Source organism: Pollachius pollachius, assembly GCF_949987615.1.
Source record: "Pollachius pollachius genome assembly, chromosome: 1".
In the NCBI taxonomy this organism is placed as follows: Eukaryota; Metazoa; Chordata; class Actinopteri; order Gadiformes; family Gadidae; genus Pollachius; species Pollachius pollachius.
Genome location: NC_136934.1, coordinates 36,781,139 through 36,806,439, shown reverse-complemented (window position 1 = coordinate 36,806,439; position 25,301 = coordinate 36,781,139). Strand labels below are relative to the sequence as shown.

Genomic DNA, 25,301 nt, shown 5'->3' with positions numbered 1-25,301 from the left:
TAAACCAAGCTGTTCCCAAGTAACCCCCTCCCCCTCCACCACCACCACCACCAACGTACCCCACCCTCCCACCCTCTTTTCTCCAAGGTGTTTAGTGTAGTTGAATACTGTTTCAATCCCACTGTTGTAAGTAGGAAAAATAATTACTGAAATCCATACAAAAAGCTTTAAACGGGAAAGAGTTGAGGGAAATATTATATTTGACTAAGTCCTGAGTTTCCTCAACTCTGACTCCACCCACCATGCTAAATGTGATCTTTCTCGTCCATGTGTTATAGACTTACCTATGAATGTGGCTAACCAAACCAAAGGCTTTAAAAAAAAAAGAAAAAGAAAAGATACACAACACTTTAAACGTCAATCATGGTGGGACATTTTGTATCAGCAACTAAAGAAAAGCCCTTTGAATACCTCATGTGAAAATTGTTTGTTGTGATGTTGCACTAAAAAAATAAATAAAAAATGACTCATTTGTAACCCAATCACTGTTTGGTTTGTTTACTTTTGTTCAAACTATAACCACATACATGCACTGTGGGCATCTATGTGTTGTTTTCACAGTGCACGTCCACAGAGGTCATCTCACCCACACGCTCACAAACATATTTGCATCGATACACATTTACATCAAGGAACAAATATCCACATACATGCAGACATTATTATTCACAATAATCCATGCACGGTCACGCAAAGATGAACTGACACGAGTCCGCATGGAATCCAAAAACATTTGGCAAGGCAAACACGGTTATAGAATTGAATTTGACATTGTTAGAAATGTTTATGGATCACGTATAATTATAAAAAAGTATCAAGAATTATTTGATAAAAAAGAGCCACACTGTACACTTTAGAGTGCATCATTTTAACTGGAAATAGAAAGACTCCTTAGGAAGCATTCTAAGCTAACAACACGCCACTTAGTTTGTTTCCTTGTACATAATGGGGAAGGAGCAGTATACAGCGATGCCACATTGGTTGCCCTGGTTACGAGACATTCGGATGTACCCCTTATCTCCGAAGCCTGTTCCCCAACTGTGAGAGAGAGCAGAACATTTGACACCATTAAATTGTTATATTGTATCTATCGTTAAGAATATAATGTGCAACATGAATACAGAAAATGCAACATAAGATATCGATCTCAAACGAGAAATACAGGACACATAGAACGGCTTGTAGTCCAAAATGTTAACTCTCTAAAATGTTTTATTAATCAGAATAACATGAATAATGAACCTTATTCATAGAGAAAATAATAAATAACATAAATAAATAAGCGTAATGTCATAGAAAATAACAACCCTTTAAAATAAAGTATTGTACAGTAAAAATATGAGTTAAAGGTGTAAGCTAAATGGCAATTACATTGAGCCTTAATTGATATGGTGGTTTTTCTACCACACTGTCCTCCGCTGCGCTTTGAATGCACAGCAGGGCAACAGATGGCCAGCTATGTGTGTGTGTGTGTGTGTGTGTGTGTGTGTGTGTGTGTGTGTGTGTGTGTGTGTGTGTGTGTGTGTGTGTGTGTGTGTGTGTGTGTGTGTGTGTGTGTGTGTGTGTGTGAGAGACACCTGTTCTTCACCAGCCAGTACTCCTGGCCGTCCAGTGTCCCGTAGCCAACCACCAGCACCCCGTGGTTCACCTTCTGGGTGCACCCCGGCTCGTTGTACACCCCTGAAACAACAGCACTCGGTTATCTGTTTGTTGTCTGCCCAAAGAGTGATGTGCAAGTCATGGAAAAATCTAGTCAAGCAAATCAAAAGTTATTTCCTCTCAAAATAATACAAAAATAATTTGAGGATAGAGAGTTTTGTTACTTAAATTAATGAAATGTCAAATCGATCAGATAAAAATGATAGAATCTTTTAGATAAGTTCTACATAATTATTCTATATGATTATACAACTTCATGCAAGCATCCTTTTACACATGCAATGACACACACAAACATTGAAACATTCTCATCGTTAGAATCTGTGCTGGGGACATTTCAACATGGACCCCTGGGGAGAGTTCCATTACCGCTCTCGTAGAAAGCAAATTTATGTTGGGAGGCGTCGATCGCTACGGAGATGGGTCCCACGAGTGCCACGGCGCGCTGCAGCACCTCCTCTCTGCCCTCTGGCAGGATCATGTAGTCGGAACAGTTAGCTGCGCGGGACGCCGCGGTGTACATGCACTGTTGATCCTGGGGGGAGGAGACACGGTCAGTTATAGATTAGCATTGTTAGCTATAGCTTAGCATGACTAGTTATAGCTTAGCAAGTTGTACTTAGCATGTTCAGCTATAGCTTCAGCGTCGTCAGCTGTAGTTTTGCTTGGTCAGTTTTAGCATAGCATGGCCAGTTATAGCATACCATAGCCAGCTATAGAGAAGCATGGTTAGTAATAGCTTAGGAAATGCGCATACAAAAAAAAGTACAAAAAGAAAATGTATACATTCAATTATTATGTATACATATATACAGACAATTGATAATTCTACTAGATTTTTCTACAATCATAAAACTAAATACATGGCCTCCTATATCCATAGGATATATCCATTAGGTGTACATTTATGACCATGTATATTTATTTATTCATCTCTCGCTCCCAAACCTTGTACAAAACCAGCATTTCTAAATTGGGAAGAGCTCCTGTTGGAGCTATCTGGGACGTGATGTTGGACTAGCAAAGCCCATGGCTGGCCGGAAAGGCCCCGGGCAAGCAGGAACAATGATGGAAATATGTCTAGCCAATCAATAAGGTCTGCCTAATCGATACTGTCTGCCTGATGGTTACCCTGACCTTGACCACACACTCACATGTGCAAACACTCTCTCACACACTCACATACACACACACACACACACACACACACACACACACACACACACACACACACACACACACACACACACACACACACACACACACACACACCATAAAGTTAACCATCAATAATCTTCAAGTAAATACATCATAAATCAAAAACCTTAACCATCTATAATTTTAACATAAACCCACAGAAAACCCATACCTTATCCTCGACAATTATAAAATGTCTAACCGTGTATGTTTCTAACCATTTCTAACAGGGCAGATGAAGGTTAATGGTGTCTCTGAGCTGATAGACGTCTTGTTATGAAGTCAGACTGAATGTACCATGTGGTGGCTGAGAGATGACGCCTGAGGCTCATGGGATGTTTCTAGTGTCTTCTAATGTAGTCAGCCTGAATATACCCGGTTTTGAATGCTGACATTCATTCAGATGGTCAACATTATACCCATAACTGGTCGTGCCGGTCATACCATACTAGTTTCTACTGAAGTCGATGTTTAGGACTATAGCTAGTTTTTCCATTGTTTTCCTCATTCAACCGTGTGGGCAAGATAGACTATTGGTTAGGGTTTATTGACTCCCAGCCAAAAGGTTATGGGTTTTAACCCAAAGCAAGTCTACATGTAGGCAAACTTACCCCTACCTACTCATTAATGACCTGTACCTAAACAAATTCATTCAGATTGGCTTTGGATAAAACCCACCAGACACTGGTTTTAAGCCAGTGTCTGGCGCCACAACTGGTAGCCACAGCTACCACTACCGCTTGGTAGTGGTAGGCTGGTACTCCCCACTACCCTAGAGGTAGACTGGTCCTCACCTCTATAAATAGAGGTAGACTGGTCCTCACCACTACCCTATAGAGGTAGACTGGTCCTCACCTCTATATATATAGGTAGACTGGTCCTCACCACTACCCTATAGAGGTAGACTGGTCCTCACCTCTATATATAGAGGTAGACTGGTCCTCACCTCTACCCTATAGAGACTGGTCCTCACCTCTATATATAGAGGTAGACTGGTACTCCCCACTACCCTAGAGGTAGACTGGTCCTCGCCTCTATATATAGAGGTAGACTGGTACTCCCCACTACCCTAGAGGTAGACTGGTCCTCACCTCTACCCTATTGAGACTGGTCCTCACCTCTACCCTATAGAGGTAGACTGGTCCTCACCTCTACCCTATAGAGACTGGTCCTCACCTCTACCCTATAGAGACTGGTCCTCACCTCTACCCTATAGAGACTGGTCCTCACCTCTACCCTATAGAGACTGGTCCACACCTCTACCCTATAGAGGTAGACTGGTCCTCACCTCTACCCTATAGAGGTAGACTGGTCCTCACCTCTACCCTATAGAGACTGGTCCTCACCTCTACCCTATAGAGACTGGTCCTCACCTCTACCCTATAGAGAATGGTCCTCACCTCTACCCTATAGAGGTAGACTGGTCCTCACCTCTACCCTATAGAGACTGGTCCTCACCACTACCCTATAGAGGTAGACTGGTCCTCACCATTACCCTATAGAGACTGGTCCTCACCACTACCCTATAGAGGTAGACTGGTCCTCACCTCTACCCTATAGAGGTAGACTGGTCCTCACCTCTACCCTATAGAGACTGGTCCTCACCTCTACCCAATAGAGACTGGTCCTCACCTCTACCCTATCGAGGTAGAATGGTCCTCACCTCTACCCTATAGAGGTAGACCGGTCCTCCCCACTACCCTAGAGGTAGACTGGTCCTCCCCACTACCCTAGAGCGGTAGACCCCCACTGCCCACTCACTTCGTTGGCCCGGTAGGGGTAGGCCTCCTCGGAGTCTATCCCCTCGTTGGCGATGACGTAGCGGAAGGCCAGGTGCATGTTGCCCCCCGAGCAGCCGCGGTTCCCAAAGCGGCCGGAGCAGTCCACCAGGTTCTGAGGGCTGAGGTCCACCAGCTTCCCGGTGGTCTTGGCCAGCTGGCCCTCCAGGGCCCCCACAGCACTGAAGGCCCAGCAGGACCCGCACGCATACTGCGGGGGGAGAGGGAGAGATGGAGCCAGGATTTGTAGGGTAAGCCCTTTGTAACTTTCACGATACCCTTTGTAGAAACACGTTAAAAGTTGCTGTGTGTAGAATTCTGTGGCATTCAGCGAACGGACTTGGCAGAAAGATTCCTAATTATGTTTGATTAGGTGTGTTTTCGCTATCTTAGGAGGATCTACAATGGGATCTGGTCCTCCCTCATGGGTGATGCCATGTTGCAAGACCATGTTTCGACAGTAGCCCAGAAGGAAAAAACGGCTCTGGATGGAACGTGTGTTAAGTTCAATTAGAAGAGTGTGTTTTGGGATAACAGTTCCAGGAAGGAGGGAGGCGTGTTGTCCTCATGGCTATGAACAATAATGTTTTAGTACCGCCGTTGTGTAGGAGCTTTATAAAATGCTATATTGTCTATGAAATGTGCCACACACTCTGGCGTTATACTATAAGTAAGAAGTTTAACACTCTCTGGCGCGCCATCAACATCAACCGCTGGAAAGACGGCGCTCCACACATCCACCCACACCATGTAGTTATACACAAGTGTCCGAGAAGCTAACCCTCACTTGGACGCACCAGCAACATCGAGCGCTGTGACCGTGTGTTAAGAAATATAAATAGATTATGGCCTCTGCAATGTCCTAATGCATATACAGTATCCATGGTGACTATGAAATATAAAATATAAAATATACCCGATTGAGCACCTTACACAATACAGGCCACCCTAGTCGTTGGAAAGGGAGGGGGGGGGTGTTTTTTGCATTCTGCAATCTCACCGCTAGGTGCTACTCAATTCACTGGACCTTTAAAATAAGAAGTTTGGAAGAAGCAGTGTAAAAGGCTCATGAGAGAAGTTACTGACATTATTTTTGGTTTTTCTCCTCATTAAATCGGAATGGTCTTAAATCTATTACTTAATTCTAAGCTAAAATAGCAACATCTCACCTTCCACATCAAAACCCCATGTTATAACAACAATTCAGAACCAGTGCTTGCAACCACACTGAATACATTGCATCTGGATGCGCTGGTTGCAAAACAGGTAACTGGGGCAATGGAAATACTTCCTGTTTCAAAAAGGAAGTGTGCTCACAGGAAGTGGTCACCAGAATGTGCCATTCTTATATGTAGAGGCCAGATGGAAACGTACTCCAACCACCTTCCTCTACACTTTCTCCATCGCTACAACACCTCTCTCAAAAATAAACTTTTTTAACTCTCCCCGTTATTCTTTATTCTGACACTTATTTATTTTATCTTATTAATATTCTATTTATTTTAATCTAAAATTTATACTCAATGAAATTACTTCAAATACATTGAATTAGAATTCACTTTTGCCTGCAAATTTTGACTTCATCAGAGTGTCTTTGTGCACTTTAGGAAAGCACCATAGCAAAATTGTTTTTTTTATGATGATGTTGAAGATGATGGTATACTCTTCTGTACCTGATCTTTAACTTTGGTGACGTAACCCTTGTCCCTCCAGTCCAGGCTATCTGGCAAAGGATCGCTTGCTGCTCCCTGGAAGGCCGTGTGCGCCCTCTGGTGGTCAGAGGGAATATGCATCCTAGCCAACAACCGGCGTCTCTCCTTCCTTGTCTGGTGAAAGACCACAGAACAGACAAGATAAGCTCATTATTAATTTTAACGTGGATCATTTATGTCAGTTCTAACATATAAATACATATATGAGAGAGCAAGAGAGTGAGAGAGAGAGAGAGAGAGAGAGAGAGAGAGAGAGAGAATGAATTGCTCACTGTATTTACATTGTCAAATTATTATTGTATTATTTGCCTTTTCAATTCAGTTCCATATTGTATATTCTGATTATTGTCGGCTTTTGCAACAATGTTGATGTAAGTTTCCCATGCCAATGAAGCCCTTTGCATTGGATTAAATGGGGAAGTTTCTATAGGTATACATGATAGCAGCAGCTGTGTGTCAGAGTAAGGACATCTGTCAGTGTGACTGAATGAAGACAGAGATGACTGAGTAAGACCTCCTCTCTCTGAGTGGTGTGTGTGTGTGTGTGTGTGTGTGTGTGTGTGTGTGTGAGTTTGTGTGTGTGTGTGTGTGTGTGTGTGTGTGTGTGTGTGTGTGGGTACCCTGTCTCCCAGGTGGTTCATGCTGAGCCGGTAGGTATGCAGGCCCATGGATGCCTCCAGGTTGTGGACACTGATCATCTTCAGGTTGAACTCCCACAGCTCCCTGCGGCCCACCTCTTCCACCTGAACGCACACACAAACACACACACACACACACACACACACACACAGTAACAATCCAGCCCCAACTGTTCTTCCTTTGTGTCGTAAGTGTAATGTGTGTCACCTCCTATGAATTATATTCACCTGTTTTTCCTTGTATTTATAGAATATATATATTTGAGTTTAGTTCTTACATCATCTAAAATGTTTTCAACACTATACATACGGTACCAATGCGTTACATTTGTTTGCATGTCAGGGTGTCAAATGCCCTTTACTCCCTACCTGTGGGAAACATGCAGAAACAGTCATCCAGTGGAGACCTCATTTATGATATGAAATTTCAATATCAATCTAGCTTGCTACGATGTGCTACTTTGGCAATTGGCTCATGCCAGGGCCCAAGCTATTGCAGTTATTCCGACACATAAACTTTACTGGGGCGGGTCATTTTTTATAGGGCCCCTATTTTACCCCGCAGGTGTGAATCTGCCTTGCCTGGCACTGTGACAGATATTTGCTGGATAGATCAGTCTACCAGCCTACCCAGTGGACTGTAGTAACTGCTATCTATCCTTCATAACTCTAGGTAGACACTCCCACTTGTGATGTCACTAAGTCACAGCTCAGAGCCGATGTAGAAATGGCCAGCAATGGCCGATCAAACCTGGTGGTGAAATTAGGGCTTTCATATTATTTGCTATCTTTGAAAACTACGCAATCTGCGGTCAATAAAAATTGTTTTACTTTTCAAAATTGGTAAAATTGGCAAAAAATGTCTGTAGAGCCGAGTGCAACACAATGGTTTGCTCCAGAGCTCTCTCTCTCACCAACAGAGTGAAAAAATAAAACAAATAAAAACGTTCAACCTCCCCCGTCTGCTATAACCAAAAGTACAATCACATAATGTGGGAATCCCTGTTAAGTGTATGGTAACATTAAAATGGTCAAACACTCATAAAGTTATTTTAAATTGTAATGTTTTGGCTACCGTAAATTACATTATCTCCAGTTATTTGGGTAGTCGACTCATCTAATCGTAGGTTAGCAAGTTAACGTAAATTTTCTTAATGTTACATTTTCTAGAATGAAATGGTATTACATAAATAAACTTGACCAAACGTAACATCAATAACACGTTAATACATTAACTCGTCGTGATTTCTGAGTCACTTCAGATAGATTTTCCCCTACATGGTTGTGAAGACAACTCCCATGTTCGCACGTTACTTCACAACGTCATCAAACTAAGGCCTTTGTTATTGTTTTGATTGTTTGATGTAGAAATATTTTTGACACCTAAAATTTTACATCCAAATGAGACTGACTAAACTGCCTCATAAACCAATGCCAGATGGACAGTCCTTATGCCCCCTCTTGCTTTACACTAATCCCACATCATGATTGAGTTTAAACTCACTATCTGTCCACTATTAATCACCTTGGTTCTTCCCATTGTTTGGACTCACACGATTGAAGTTGGTTCGCTTGCTTCAAAGGGTGACCATGAATTTAGATGAATCACTTAAAGATATAAAGATGATTGGTAGGCAAGCAGCCGCAAGCAGCTCAGAGCACGTTGCAACCCCTTAGTCCTAACTCTTTGAACGGAGTGCCGTTTGCCATGAATGAGCTCTGCTCATTCTGTCTGTGAAAGGTTCCATTTTTCAAAGTGTTCTGAAGTGTTAGAATGCTTGACAGACTTATTGAAGGAGAGTTGCTCATTCATTTCTTCATGAATAGGGCATTCAATGGAGGGAATTGCGACTTACCCCCATGCTAGGGCTTGGGTACGCAAACAACGCGTCGCACAACCTTACGTCGAGCCATAAAGAAACACTTGCACTCTAATCACGAGAGCTGCTACACTGAGAGCGTCTGACATGCAGCAAAATGCTAAAATAGACTTGAGGTCTATTTTTGCACACGTATATGTATAACTTTGTGTTTTCAAAGAAAGTAGGTATGTTTGTATGTCAATCAATTAAATAATGTATAGATTAGTAGTTGTAGACGCATATTGGAGGGGAAAAATAAATTGTCTTGTCTAGGAATAGGACTTCATTGTTACATTGGATCCTACCTGGGTCTCATAGTTCTTGTTGTGGGTGCTTTTCCACATATCCCAGGGGAGGTCAAACTCGGTGTCAAACATGCCCGCCGCCGTCAGACAAAGGGAGGCGAGCAGCATACAGTTATACATGGTTCCTATAGCAACAAGTAACACAGATGAACATTCAGCTATTTAATAAAACATCCTGCCCATCATGCAAAACTTGACTGTAAAATCGACAATTCATTCTAAATCCATTACAGGTAGGGTATGAAATATGGAGAAACCAGCCAAAGTAAGCTGCATGTGTTTGATCTCCTATCTCGAAAAGCATCCCCTTGTAAAACATTTTCCTGGATGTTTGACCAAAATAAGTGAATATTGTCAATCGTCAATAAAGTGACTTTTTATGGATCGACCTGGGGCCTACTTCGGCTCTCAAAGCCCCGCCCATCACAAAGAATCGCAAAGGGGACATATTTCTCAACAGGAGGGCCTACTACGTCACAACACCGACCTCCTGATAACTAGACAGAGAGGTAGGCCATCCAAGCATTGCATTCGGCCCAAATCAGAATCAATAAAGGCCTGTGACAGCCAGAGATCCCGGATCTACAGTTGTAAATAATCAAATCAGGGAAACGTTGACCTAAAGGACAGAGTGGCCTGTGTTATCATCAAGCAGAAGAATGTATAAGGGGATCCCTGCTCCCTTGTGACCAGTTTACCCCAGGCACAAAGGTTAATGTGAGATAACATTAGGAACAGGTAGGGTGGCTAGACAATACAAGGAATAGGAAACAAAGCTTAGATGATTAAAAGTATACAACATATGGATTTTTCCATCACAAGAACTCAAGAGGCCTACATAAACTTGATAAACCGCATCCGCCACATCAAATGTTATGGCCTTTTACAAAGCCGTTACACACAGTTACAAAAATGAGATGGAAAGACTAATTCAAATTTAGTTTCATTCTGTAGCGCACAGACAGAGACAGAGACAGAGAGAGAGACAGAGACAGACAGACAGATACACACACACACACACACACACACACACACACACACACACACACACACACACACACACACACACACACACACACACACACACACAGTTTACAGTATGAGGAAGTAGGTACCGAAAACCTACTGTAGGTGGATCAGCAAAACGTGTCAATTCCTTGTCAAGAGTCAATGCGCTTAAAGTGTGTTGTGGGAAGGAGTGTGTGGTGGGTAGGAGTGTGTGGTGGGTAGGAGGGTGTGAGAGAAAGAGAGTCACACCCCGAATGCATATAAAAACACAACATATATAAAGACTGCATGTTGTGATAGGCTACATAAGAGCCAATATCCATAGCCAAAATTGTATCGCCTTTTGAACATTTCACAAAAGATATGCACAAAAGTACCCTAATGGATGAAACGTTATATGTGCGCGTTCACGTTGAAGGTCTTTCAGCCGTTTTTCGTCTTTCATCCAGTCGGACTTACCTTAATAGAAAAAGGTCCAATGACGCTGGGACGGAACGAGTTTGAGGGCTGTCTCTTTCCTCGTAAAGAGGCTTGCCTATTTATCACTTCATGTCGTCACGTGGTTCAAGTCGTTTCTTCCGCCTGTCCTCGGATGTACAGTAACTTTTGGCGCCTGTCTTTGCGCTATTATTCCAAAGGAGTAAGACCAAAGGTACTCCAACAAAACATGGGCCTATCGGATATATTTTTATCTTTGTTTGAGGCTTCATGTCTTCTTACTAAAGACATGAACCTCGGTTTCTCATAAACCACAGCCAAAGCAATAGAAATACTGCATGAATGAAGAAATCTGTCGAGTTGATCACAGCCTGTCATGATAAACAATACAACAATACAGTACAACAAATAAAAAATACAACGGGATACGTTTTAAACCGAAAGATTTATTTAACATGACATACAAAATAGTTTGATACAGTTTAATCATAAAAAGTAACAAAAGAGTGCTGACCAGAGCAAGAAAACAAATGACAAAGATCAAAAAGAGGGAGGTTACGATTTGAATGTAGACACTATATTCTTTATCAACAGGAAGATGACCCATTGCCCTGCAATGTTGCCACTCACAAATTAAAACCATGTGACGCTTAAGGCCTCAACACACATAATTTAACTACATTTTAACACATCTTATCACACTGGTAAAAAACATGATCTGTTAACAAAAATGTTTCTAATCCAAACGCATCCTCTCGGGACAAATGTAATGCGTTTCAAAGTGCTTCAGAGAGAGCCAAAGGTAGGGCACGACGAACTTGAAGATCTAGATTATTTCTTAATCTTGATCTTATTCCAGCAGGTCAATTCCAGAATATTTCACATTCATGTTCGTCGACGTTGGTCATCTGGACGACGAGTCCTCTTGATGTGCTTCGCTGTTCTTTCCCGTCTTGCCCCTCGGCGAAGAGACGCCGGCCGTCCCCTCACATGATTGGATAGCTGGCCAGGTTGGCGATCCCGCAGAGGTTGCCACGGTTACGTGCCATCAGGATGTATCCCTTGTGGCCCCAGTCCTCGCCCCAACTGTCAATCAAAAAAAAACAATCGAAAAAAGAAAGAGAAGAAGGGTAGTGGAAGATGATGAAGAAGAGGAGGGTGAGATCAGTCCAACGTCGCCAGAAGTAAAAACGCTCACTCTGTGTCAACACAGGAACCACCAGGCCCCAACATCATCATCATCATCATCATCATCATCATCATCATCATCATCATCATCATCTTCATCATCAGCTGCAGCACCATCACCAACTGCTACAGATCAAACCGCTGTCTTCTGTCCCATTACCAACCGCCAGCGCCACCTGACGCCCCCTGCCCCCTTGCCTGACAGGGTGTCAGGTCCGACGGCCCCCCCGACCCCTCACCTGTTCTTGATGATCCAGTACTTCTTGCCCTTGGCGGTGACTCCGAAGCCCACTGCCAACACGGCGTGATTGATATCTTCGGCGTTGCAGTTGCTGTCATAGTACACACCTAAAGGGATTACACGGAGAGGTGTGGGGAGACACCTGTGACTCAATGGGTCACCACAACAGACCTTGCTTTAATGATAACTTACTGGAGGTACCTTTCTCCCAGGATGATGTCTTTAGAATGGTATCCCTCACTCATTATCATCACTCACCCTAACTCAGAAGACTAGAAGATACAACGGGATACGACTATACAACCACAACATGCAGAGCAAGACATTTCCATTGAGTGTTATATTGGATGTCAGTGATGTCACGTGACGCGTACGTTTTCACTATCAAGTCACAATCTCGGACACTTTAACCCAACGTGTCGTCCAGTGGTTTCAGAAGCGGCTCACTAAGCAGCAGGCTTAGACCCGTTGCACTAGGATGCCCACAGTGAGACTCTTTCAGCCAGGGCAGTGGAACACCCCCACCAAAGAGCACCTCCACCCGGCCATCCTCCCCCACCATTGCCTTGTCGTTTGTGCATAATGCCACAGCGGACTGACCATGCTGGTAGAACTGGAAGGTGCCCAGGCCGGCGTCGATACCCACGGACACAGGGCCCGCCTTGAAGAGGGCCACGGCCAGGGCCCTCTCGTCTCCCACGGGGACCTGCTTGTAGCCCTTGCACTCAGCGGCCACGCCGGAGACGTTGAAGCCGCACTGCTGGTCCTGTCCACCAAGAGACACAGGTCATACACACAGACAACGATTTTACATTACATTTTTACGTAAAACATTTCTGCAAAAATTAGATTAGATTAGATTAGATTAGATTAGATTAGATTAGATTCGTCATTAACCGAGTACAAGTACAGAACAAATGAAATGCAGTTGACGTCTAACCCGAAGTGCAAAAGAAGCATTTAAATACCAAAGTGCTATTTTAGTACAGTGTAAGGTTATAAATACAGGTTTGTCAGAAGTATAGGGGGATTATGTACAGAGAGCATAAATAGACATTTATATATACATACATGTAAACAGCTAAACATTGCAGAGAGTGAAATGCAACAGGTAAACAGGTAGCCATTTTAAAGTCAAGTGCTAGACAGTGCAGTTCAGTGTAGCAATGACTGTAAACAGTTATACAGTGCAAGGCAGTAAATGTAAACAGGTTGAACATTGCATAAAGTGAGATGCAACAGGTAAGCGGGTAACCATTTAAAAGTCATGTGCTGGACGGGGGTGGGGGTTTGTTCAACAGTGTTACAGCCTCTGGAAAAATGTGCATACACTGATGATGAAATCAATAATAATGAAAGTCGATTCCTCATGTCAAGATGGGTTTATCTACAAAATAATTAAAATGGTAGTCTGGAACTGAAGTCCACACTGCTCATGTGTAAAGGTGTATATCGAACATATTTACATCTTAATGTTTTGATACACCATTTGATCTGATATCTGATCTGAACTGATAAAGGGGCTTGTCTAAGGGTATTTCAAATAAATCATACCAAAACCACAATCTGGGTCTTTTAGAGTTAATTTACTTCCTCCTTTCTGGGAAAACAGAAGTGATCTTCTTCTTCCTGTTTACCCAACCACTTCCCTAAATCTTTCAACAGCTGTAGGAACTGAAAGATGAACTTCTTCAAACAGTTTTGATGAAATGCAATACTAACTAGTTAAAATTCATGACTTTATGAAAGCAACACATGACTAGGTCAAGACTGTTGTGACAACACTGTTGTGTTGTGTGTATCCCATCACTGCAGTATTACTGTGGTAAAATGCCATTCAATACTTAATGAACATTATTTTTTTTCTACTGTTCCTTAACTTGACATCACTCCATTTATCTTACTGACATCACTCCATTTATCTTACTGATCCTACTGTGTACTAGTCCAATGAGGACGAGAGCAACTGTTTGTTTAAGGGAACAATAAAAATTCAAGACTTCCTGTCGCCCCACACACAATGGCCGAACGTTCTGACACATTTTCTGTAGTATTTTATTCTGAAATCCCATTCATTGTTTATTATCTATTAAAACGCTGCAGTTTATATTATATTTAAGTAGTAAAATCAATTCCATTAAGGCAATGGCTTCCATAGCAGGAGAAGCGCTGGTATTGAGTGATAATCACGGTACCTGTCCAACGTAGGGGTAGGACTCTTCAGAGTCGATGCCTCCATTCTGCATGACGTAGCTGAAGGCGTTGGTCATGTAGCCTCCCCCACAGCCGCTGTTCTCTGTCACACAGTCCACCAGGTTCTGGGGGCTCAGGTCCCGCAGGGTCCCGGTGGTCTTGGCCAGCTGGCCCTCCAGGGCCCCTGCTGAGCTGAATGCCCAGCAGGACCCACAGGAGCCCTGGAGAGAGTGGGAGGAGAGGACGGGGGTGGAGGAGGGTGGAGGGAGGGAGGGGAGGACGGGGGTGGAGGAGGGTGGAGGGAGGGAGGAGAGGACGGGGGTGGAGGAGGGTGGAGGGAGGGAGGGGAGGACGGGGGTGGAGGAGGGTGGAGGGAGGGAGGGAGGGGAGGACGGGGGTGGAGGAGGGTGGAGGGAGGGAGGAGAGGACGGGGGTGGAGGAGGGTGGAGGGAGGGAGGGGAGGACGGGGGTGGAGGAGGGTGGAGGGAGGGAGGGGAGGTTGATAAATATTAATAGCCCTTGAAACAATGCAGACAAAGGCATAAGGCTTGGGTGCCAAATTGTGGACAGTGTAGTACTGTATGTGTCCACAAGGGGGCAGTATATGACCGGTTAAACTGGAGTTAGGCCACCTCTTCTCATATAACATAATCAAGGTAATACACTTAAACCTTTTAATTGATTTCCAGGTCAGACTGATGATGCATTGAATTGCATGCATGCTCAACAAGACTACTTGTTATATTGAGCTTTTGATCTATTGTATTCTATTTTGTTTAGTTTGTTGCCGTGGATACTTGCAGGAAAGGACTCCATTAGGGATTCAGTGGTGGTAATTAATTATCTGTCTCTTCAGCAAAAACCAGCATAGCATTGTTTTCATGGGGAAAAACAATGCTAAAAAAAAAACAATGCCCCCCCCCCTCTGCTCTGATGGTTTGTTAAATTGCTCAGAAGAACACAACACAACTCAATCCAAGCATCACAAAGGAAGTGGATGAGAAACCACTGCGGTCTAATGGAATGCACCCAATCAATCTGCTGCATGATTCATTGGAAACTGGGAACAATGGTGTGGAGTGGGGAAACATTCATAACCACAGTTTGCACCCTTGCCTACTAGGGTGTGTGACTCCAGTATGCTTAATTGCTATTGTTGCTATTGTTATTTTGTGGTTTTCATTTTTGTCGTTGCAACTAGCAGGCCGGTTTTTCTGCAACGCTTTGAACTGTGGGTAATTCCCTTAGGTGAAGTCTGCACTGATGCAGACTCACGGAAAGGGCTCGATAAGTGTGGACTCAAACCCTCACGCTCTTTGGAAATCGACATTGGGACAGCCCTAAAGCCTTAATAATTTCGCGAGAACGCGCAATAAAGTCTGTGAGTCCGTGAGTCCGGACATTGGGATTGGGCCAGTGACATGTACTTTTCTCAACAAGGCTTCATGAATGCCCCGCATCAGGGATAATTTGTTTTCATTGGCCAGTGACACAGGAAGGCCATGGATCCACCAAACAGGACAATGCTGAATGTGAAACACCCACCAAAGTGTTTCTAATCTAAGATCTGCTGAAGTGATCAAAAGAAGTATTAACAGCTTTACTAAGGCTGCTGGCTATTCTATTAATCTCTGCTGGTACTCATAATTCACGTAATACATTCTGTCTCTCGCCCTCTCTTTCTCTCACACTATCTCTCTCTCCACAGAATCGAGACAACCTGCTGCTAAAAAGCCCCACGCAGGCTTTAACCTCTGCCCCTTAGCCCCACCGACCTGGTTTTTGACGGAGGTCACCATGCCTTTCTTGCGGTAGTCGACGGACTTCGGCAGCTTCTCCAGCTTGTCATCGAAGGCGGCGGTGAAGGTGCGGTCTCTGTTCAGTGGCACCAGCAGACCCATCATCTTCTCAGACACCTCTTCGGATGTCTAGAGGGGCGAGAGACACAGAGAGGCAGAGAGAGAGTGAGATTTGATTTGATCAATCAACCAATGCCCTCGGTGCCTCTGACAACTACTAGAAGTGATTTAAGATGCTAGATGAAAGTCCTCAGGCTTCGCTGTAAAATTATCTGTAAGTGATTGATATCATATTCTGCTAGGAGTTCAAATTCCCCTTTATGAACAACAAAAGACTTAAAACTCAACAAATGATGTTGAACAATGCCATCAGATATAACATAATTACATATTAATACAATATATATAACACAGTGTGCATATGTAGTTATATGCATATATAGTATGGTCATCCCTAACACCCATGTCTTTAATAAATAGTGCAGAACAATTTAGAGTTAAACTTATGGGTCTCTTCTCAAGGTTTCAGGAGTCTGACTCCTGTCTGCCTCTGATGAGGCCTTAGCCTTTAGAGGACTCCTCAGGTACGGGCCTGTGAAGCCCTTTGAGGGTACATGTGATGAAACGGCTCAACACATGAACCACACCTCACTCATCAGGAAGACAAGACCCGCCTTCCTGTTGTTGTTCCCCTCCCCATTGATTCCTTCCGCACCCTTCTTTACATATAACCGCCCTCGTAAACATGACAACCAACACGTAAATCACCCCATAGTGTTAATGAAACCCGGTCCAAACCCCTACAGTCAAATAATATAGACTTCGACTTAGATGCTATATATCAGCTGTACTGTACCAACCCCTTCTCCTCACACAGCCATGTGGAAACACGCCCTTACTCAGGACCTGCGCTGACACATAAATCACTACGGCTGATTTAACGGCAGCCATGGCCCAGCCTCCGGGCTCCAGGTGCGCCCGTGTCTGGCATAGGGACCGACCCGGGCATCCACAAGTCACGCAAAGAACACCCAGATGGGTTCTTGTCTGGCCCAGCTTAGGGGCATGGCTCTGCCTTCACTGCCCTTGTATTTTTCAAGTCAACAAGTGTATCGTGACACACTTTTTGGAGGATAGAGAGTAGTGCATTGCAACACTGACCCAAAATACTGGGGGTCACCCCCCAACTCCCTGGGGGGGAGGGGGGATTACAGAGGGACTAGAATACAGAGCAGCAGACTGAGTGGTTACAAATACCTTACATATCGCAGTGTGTGTGCTATGTGTGTCTGTGTGGTGTGTGTTTGTTTGTGTGTGTGTGTGTGTGTGTGTGTGTGTGTGTGTGTGTGTGTGTGTGTGTGTGTGTGTGTGTGTTTGTATGTATGTGTGTGTCTGGTGTGGTGTGGTGTGGTGTGTGTGTGTGTATGTGTGTTTGTGTTTGGGTGTGTGTGTGTGTGTATGTGTGTGTGTGTGTGTGTATGTGTGTGTGTGTGTGTGTGTGTATGTGTGAGCGTGTTCTCCTCACCATGTCTCCCAGGTGGTTCATGCCCATCTCGTAGGAGTGCATGCCCAGCGCGGCCTCTTCGTTGTGGGCCGCGATCATGCGGGAGTTCTTCTCCCAGACGGCCCTCCGGATCCCCTCCTCATCCTGGGACAAGACACACACAACACACAGAGGGACACACACAGAAGGACAGACACACACAATATGCAGAGGGACAGACACACACAGAGAGGGACAGACACAACACACAGAGGAACAGACACACGCAGAGAGGGACAGACACACACAGAGAGAGGGACAGACACACACAGAGAGGGACAGACACACACAGAGAGGGACAGACACACACAGAGAGGGACAGACACAACACACAGAGGGACAGACACATCAACAGGCTGCATTTAAACAGATTTTTATTCTGCTGGTTGCACCCACCAGACAACTAGCCAACTAAATAACTGTCCAACTAACTAACTAACTAACTAACTAACTAACTATCTAACTGGCTAACTAGCTTATTAACAAACTAACTCACTCACTTACTAATCAAGAACTACCAAGTCGCCAACCAACCAGTTAACCAACTAACTAACTAACCAACTAACTGGTCTTGACGGTGGTCTATTGAATGTAAATGTATCCTAATGTTGCTGACAGCTAGCGGTTGGTGAATGAATGCGTGCATGAATAGGTGAACAGCAGAAATGAAATGTTAATGTTGTCCATTTCATTTGAACAGACCCTGTTTTGGGTCCCAGCCTTGTGTTCTCCCCTCCACCGGCCGGGACAAACAGAAACATCACACTCACATATAATTAAAGGAATAGGATTTAGAGTTCAATTAATAATGTTCATAATAGCAATTTGCTCACTTCTCAGGGAGATGAATTAATTAGTCTTTTATTAAGATTTTCACACATAACACAGTTTTACCGTGAAAATTTGTGATCAAAATAGTTTAACCGCTACATAACATTGAATGTAACAAGCAGTGTTGTGGCTCTTTGCACTGCTCCCCTTCATTTGATTGTTCTTGTATCTCGCCACAAACGCTTTCAATATCTACTGATGGCGTTTTGGAGCAGCAGAACATCTGAGCTATGGGAAACGCAGATACTGTGGCCGCGGGACTGCAGAACAAACCGTGTTCCACTCTCAACTCCCCATTAACATAAGCACCGTGAACACAGCGTATTTTAATCTCCATCACACTAATGGAAAATGCAAAATCTGGGCAGAGACGCTGCCTTATTACAAGGCTATCAGATCGAGTGGTGGAGCTACACTGTCTGAAAGGGCCCGGCCGCACCACGGATCTGTACGACCAAAAAGTCCCCTGCCGTCAACCGCCACACTGGGCGGCAGTTGGCCAGGGCTGGAACCTGGTTATATGTGGCAGAACACGTGCATATGTGGGCTGTGCACACACACACACACACACACACACACTCCCGGGCCCTACAGACACACAGACACACGAGGAAAGAAAACGTATGAGCACGCGTGGCAATTTACACACGCATAGTCAATACTAGAGGCTGACCCCTGGAGATGGAGGTGAACACCAAAACAGGAACGCACACAGACACACACACACGCACACACTCATACACACACAACTGAGATACAAAATCATAATCGCGTCTAGACATAGTGTTCTGTATAACCTTGAGCCGGCCGCACACTGCCAAACACACACACACACACACACACACCACACACAGAGACACAGAGGGACACATAAACACAGACACACACACAAATTTAGGCAAGAGAAATGTTTGCTGTTTGTTAAAGGGAAAGTGAAACCACTGTTTTTGATTTAATGAGAGCATCGGCAGTCAGAGATCCTCTTCTACTTATCTTCAGGCTAGGGATAGGAATATACTGTGTGTGTGCGTGTGCATGGTTGTTTGTGGTGTGTGTGTGTCTGTGTGTGTGTATTTGCATGTGTGAGTGTGTGTGTGTGCTCATATTTGTGAAGAGAGAGATAAAGATAAAAAAGAGTGTGTGCCGGATGAAATATTCGGACCAATGACATAATAAAATGCTGTGCATTATTTGAATGGTAAAAAAACATTAGTAAAACATACGATCAGCCATGGTTATGCAGAGTAGGGCCTATCATAAAAGGATGTGATAAATCTCAGAATTAGAGAATTGAGGACAACCTAAGCGATTGAATTAACTAGTTAAACGCTGTTTAACTAGTCTACATACGTTACTGTCAGTTCGCGAGTGGCAATGGCAGACAACCACCAGAGTAGGGAACTGGTTTGAACTAGATTTCTGGTGGCACAGACCATGCACTGGGGACCCCCCATGTCCTGTCACAAGGCCTCAATGATCCCTTATCTAGGTTTGACCTGTTTCAACTCAAGCACTGCCATTAATTCAAGAGTTTGGACGGAATATCTGTTTTTGTCTGTTCTTCATATTGTTTAGGATGCGGAGGGGCGTAAGGATGTTCATGTGTCAATTAAGCATTTGTAGGTATGAACATTCAAAGTATTTGAATAAAGGTGCTTCAGCCTTTTCCATTTCAGTCGCTGAGACGCATTTTGAGTTGCACTCTAAAGATGTTCAGTCATATAGAATAAATCTCATCAGTGATATTAATGTTGGTCAACTCTGTTATCTGAGCTCTGTACGTATACAACCAGAAAGTAGAAGTGGAAGGAGAAGGAGATCATGTGAATATGTTTGAGCGTCACAAACCTAAAATGTTCCTACTTAGTGTGGAAAATGAATGTTTTTATGTGTATCACTTCATGTGGGTTTATTCCTCAAATTGAAGGAGCGCTTTGTGGCATTATGATTATATATATATATAAATATATATATATATATATATATATATATATATATATATATATATATATATATATATATATAGATATAGATATAGATATGCAATGAGAAAAATCTGACACACTGAGATAGGAATAGACAGACATACAGACAACAGGCGGGAAGACAGACATAATTCCAATACAGACAGAGAGATAGAGTGACACAGAGAGAGTGAGTCAAACGCACATGCGCACACACACACACACACACATACACACACACACACACACACACACACACACAAACACACACACACTCAAACATGTTTGCTGGTAAACTGGCACACTGAGAGAGAGAGAGAGAGAGAGAGAGAGAGAGAGAGAGAGAGAGAGAGAGAGAGGGGGTGGATGGGAGAGATGGAGGGGAGAAGAGAAGGGGTGTGAGTGACCCACAAAAATAGTTAATACAAAGAGAGGAAGAAATAGAAATGCATCACCATGTGGCATGAGACATAAAAGCAGATGTGCGCACACACACACACACACACACACACACACACACACACACACACACACACACACACATTCACTGACCAGGCCGTTGTATTCCCTGCGGTGTGTGATCTTCCACTGCTCCCACTGGGCGTCCAGCGTGACCTCGTCCAGCGGGTGACACAGAGCCGCCCCCGCCAGCATCAACGCGCACAAACACAGCAGCATTCTGGGAAAACAGCAGAGGGCATGTAAACAACCTGTTGAATAATATGTAACCAAATGGTTACAGAATAAAATACAATGACATATGCCTATGTGTTATCGGACTTCTATTATTCCAATGAACATCTCAGCTGCTAAGACATAATGCACACATGTGCGATTTCTGCGTACTAAGCACTTTTTACCAGCCAGTAGGTGGGTTAGAAGAACGGATGCTGCGTAGTTAGGCTAGTTAGGTTAGTCATGGAGGGATCTGAAGCAGCTCTTCATCTATTTGCATTAAGTTTCACCAAATAAGTCTCTACCCTTTACGTTTTTACGCAAACATATATTAAGTGTCACTGTTTAATTCGCACCAAAGTGGTGAAATAATGCGAGTTAGAAACGCACACACGGAGCGGGAGCCTGTTTGTGCGGAACATTCCTGAGGTTTGGGGTTTCCTTGAGGCGCTGTCTAAGTCGCTGTTAGCGATAAAACGAGGTCCAAAGCACAATTTACCGTTTAACTTCATCAGTTTTACAATGCAAGGAAAGAATTACCGAGAAATGATACAAACATCTTCACTAAATAAGTCTGTACACTTTGCACGTCGTCCACAAGTTCGCTTTGACTTACCTTTGATTCAGAGGTTGGACGGTGGATAATGAATGATGAAGTTGAGGTTGAATGTTGGAAGCTTGGAGCCTGCTGTCCTTTCTTCTGAAGTGGGTCAGTTGATGAGTTTATATACTTGGAAATTGAGGAAGTAAAATTGGGAGCTCCGGGTTTGGGAAGGAAGAAGTATTTCGGGGAAGGGGGGGTTCACATCTGGATTCTCGCAGCAGGGTGACTAACCAGATGATGCCAGGTGTCATATTTCAGCACTTCAAACGACCGTTATAATGTATCTGAAAGTGTATTTGTTCGTTTGTGTTCATTTGTACATTTTTCTTTAGCAAATATACGGACCTACCAAAGTGAAACATATCTTTCACTCAACGTGTTAATTGTGATTTTATGTAACGTGACTATTAGATCCCACTGAGTCAGCGTGTGTGTGATACACACACACGATCACAGGACCGCGCTCACACACACACGCAAATGCACACGGACACGCACGCACGCACACCCAAACACACTCACGCTCACACACAAACGCAAACACACACACACACACACACACACGCACACACACGCACACACACACACACACACACACACACACACACACACACACACACACACACACACACACACACACACAGTGCTGCAAATTATAAGAAGTGTTCAATGTGCTTTGAATGTGTTTTTCATTGTTGGAAATGTGTATTTGTCCTGCTGTTCGTGTTAGGCCTGTGTTGTCCTGTACTGTTTATGTTGCTTCTGTAGAATCATATTACTTTTATCCTTTAGAGGAAAGACTGTCTGTAAAAATGCTGAAAATATATTCTCGGCTTTCCACACGGCTTTACACAAAACAATAACAACAAGTTTAGCCTGGTCTGGTATGTAAAGGTTAAATGAAAAAAAATGAAAAAACAGGCCTCACTTTGTATTTTCCTATTTCCCATCATCCGGTAAGAGCTTTTAGAGACTGAATGGCAAAGTTTGAGGCTTTATTGTCATTAATCCAGTGCAATCCAGTATTTCCCTATGGGGCAGGACAATATGTATTACAAATAGGGCTACATAATGAATTCCACATCATGGAATTTCATGCAAATATCTTTGAGTAAAATGATACGCCAATCCTATCAGTTGTTCAGGGATGCTTTGAGCATGCATATTATTTACTAAACCATTTATTAAACTACTTCCCTATTGCTTTAGTCAACAGTATGTGGCTTTTGTTTGTTAGGGATGTGCGTGTCTGTGTGTGTGTAAATATAAACATGTAAGAACATGTCTTATGACAACCCAGGATATAGAGTCACACGCCATGCGCATATGTCACCGGCTAAATGTGGCTACATCATGTGTAAGCATACATCATATTTCTCATTTCCGTTTGCAACACACATGTCATTCATTGAAAGGATGTTCATGAAGTTGTGTTCTTCTTGCTCCACAGTTCTTGATGACGTTTCAATGCACTGCTTGTGTTTTGGTGTGGACATTAGCCTCTTAAGTTTTTCAACATGAATTAATTTAGTACACTCTTTATCGAAAAGCATTTTGCAAGGAGGTGCTATGACATAATGCTGAAGGATTCCTACCGGTAGACTGGGATCCCCATAGCCACTTCTACACCAACCTACTCCTAATTCTGCAGGCGGATCAATACTTCATGATGGGATGGTGGGAGGTTACAGGGTAACAGGCGGGGGGGGGGTATTTCTCTGAACCAGGGAGGCCTGGATCAGCACTTCCAAAAGGTCAAGGACATCTTTTTGATGCCCTGGCCCTGCAGAAGCACATCGCCTCTCTGCTGATACGCTCTTGAAAACAGAGAGAGAGAGAGAGAGAGAGAGAGAGAGAGAGAGAGAGAGAGAGAGAGAGACTGAGAGAGAGAAAGAGAGCGAGAGATAGAGAGAAAGAGAGAGAGAGAGACAGAGTGCGAGAGAGAGAGCGAGAGAGAGAGAGCAAGAGAGAGAGAGAGAGAGAGAGAGAAAGAGAGACAGTCAAAAAGATATATGCTCCCCCAGCCGGTGTCATCAAGCGTTGCTCTAGGGCCCAGTAGGACTCTTACTTAAGCACTCTATATACCTTCGAGCCAATTCAGCTAATGACCCGAGGAACATCCACCCCTCTCCCCCTCCTCCTCTTCCCTACCCCCCATCCCCGCTGATCCATCAGCCCCTCCAGGATCACTCTCCTCCCTCGCTCTCTCTCTCTCCACCAGGAGGGTCGTGACCTCTGCGTGCACGTACGTGCACGCCCCCAACGCTCCCCCACCGCCTTCCCGTTCGGGCGCTTGATTAAAGAGGAGAGTCGGGCGCGGAGGGTGACGCACTCCCACGACGCGCCCAAGCGGCCGTTACGGCCCGATCAATGCTGCTTTTTTTTATCGGCTGCGTTGTAAAAAGGTGTTCTTCATCTATCCCTTGATCTTCAGGATGCGTCTGTCTGTCTGCGCTCTCCTAACTGCTGAGTAATCCAAACGCGGGCGTATTGATGTGATGAGTGGGGGGCATGTTGCTGTTGCAGGGGAATTGATTTTGTATTACGGATGGATCCTTATGGATGTGTGCAGGGAACACATCCCAGAGCCTGAGACGCCTTCCATGATCGACTGTCTTGTGTCTTTTCCTTCCTTCCTCTCTCCCTCTCTCCCCCTCTCTCTCGCTCTCCCTCTCTGTTGCTCTCTCTCCCCCTCTCTCTCCCCCTCTCTCTCCCGCCCTCTCTCTTTCTTTGACATCATTAAGCAGTGGGGGACACATCTGTTTCCTCTTCCTCTGCACACCGGCAAAACCCTACCACGAAATCGGAGGAAGCGCACTGGCCGGAACCATCCCCACCTTCCCTCTTCTTCTGTCACATGACTAGCCTGACTCAGACCATCACGGGATGATGACCACACGCTGTAACAAGCAGAACTCTGGCACAGCATTTCTGCCTGCCGGACCTACTCACAAAGTTTAAGTCATTTAGCAGATGGTTTTCAGAGCGCATTGGTTCCTTAGCTTCGTCTGTTCGTTTAAACAGAATGTTTAGGAAAGCTTTAAAAATAAGATTTTACCTCAAAGTAATTAATTAAATATCTATAGCTCATAAGTCTGCAATCTCCCGCGACCTCATTTGTTCATCAGGGGACCTTGAGTAGGGGCCCCGTAGGGGGCCCCGAATGGGGTGCCCCGTGCCACGGATGGGAAGCACAGGTTTAGGCATCATGCTCCGAGGAGTACATATACAGGTTTACTTTGGGGACACTCAGGATAGAACACGGTGCCACTGGATCACCCTGAACCTTGCAGTCGCTAGAGGCATCCTCCTCATAAACGCTGAATCCTGAACCCAGACAAGGCGGTCCGGTGGACGTTACGTAATCCTAGTGCAGAGGCACCTGCTGGCCCCGGCTCAGGCCTTTCTGGACGAGACATATATCGTGAGTATTGTTTCAGCACACAGCGTAATCACTCTCCCTCCCCACGCCCCCATCCCTGCTGTCAATCTACAAAGGAAATGAAAGGATTAAAAAAACTGCACACTTGAACTATGCACACTTTTTTCATTGACCAGTCCAGGGATTAAGGAATTAGACACCGAAAGGGCTTTAAAAGCTTGTTTTGATTCAGTCGGATTAGACATGGCTGGTCTTTTCCCTTTGGTTTTATAAGAGGTTGTTAC

At 44.2% G+C, this 25,301-nt stretch overlaps 1 protein-coding gene across 1 annotated transcript; it reads right to left on the bottom strand.

Moving 5' to 3' along the window:
- Positions 1 to 495: 495 nt before the first annotated feature.
- LOC307087536 (uncharacterized protein) lies at positions 496 to 21,815 on the bottom strand. The gene is made up of 16 exons (XM_079753142.1): positions 21,648 to 21,815; positions 20,909 to 21,035; positions 17,544 to 17,666; positions 15,995 to 16,147; positions 14,222 to 14,440; positions 12,627 to 12,792; positions 12,025 to 12,133; positions 11,588 to 11,683; positions 9,552 to 9,556; positions 9,152 to 9,276; positions 6,967 to 7,089; positions 6,308 to 6,460; positions 4,618 to 4,845; positions 2,029 to 2,194; positions 1,578 to 1,680; positions 496 to 1,038 (listed from the first exon to the last, which is right to left on the bottom strand). Exons 2-16 carry the CDS (start codon positions 21,032 to 21,034, stop codon positions 924 to 926), a joined length of 2,010 nt encoding a protein of 669 aa, XP_079609268.1. The 5' UTR covers position 21,035; positions 21,648 to 21,815; the 3' UTR covers positions 496 to 923.
- Between the last annotated feature and the right edge of the window lie 3,486 nt (positions 21,816 to 25,301).

Bases quoted from the DNA above. Each gene is read 5' to 3' on its own strand.
- LOC307087536 (XM_079753142.1), bottom strand. From the start codon at position 21,034: ATGCTGCTGTGTTTGTGCGCGTTGATGCTGGCGGGGGCGGCTCTGTGT. The intron at 17,667-20,908 runs GTCAGTGAATGT...GTCTTGTCCCAG, and splicing joins GCAGGGAATACAACGGCCTG to GATGAGGAGGGGATCCGGAG. The intron at 1,039-1,577 runs GTGTCTCTCACA...TCTCTCTCACAG, and splicing joins TACTGGCTGGTGAAGAACAG to TTGGGGAACAGGCTTCGGAG.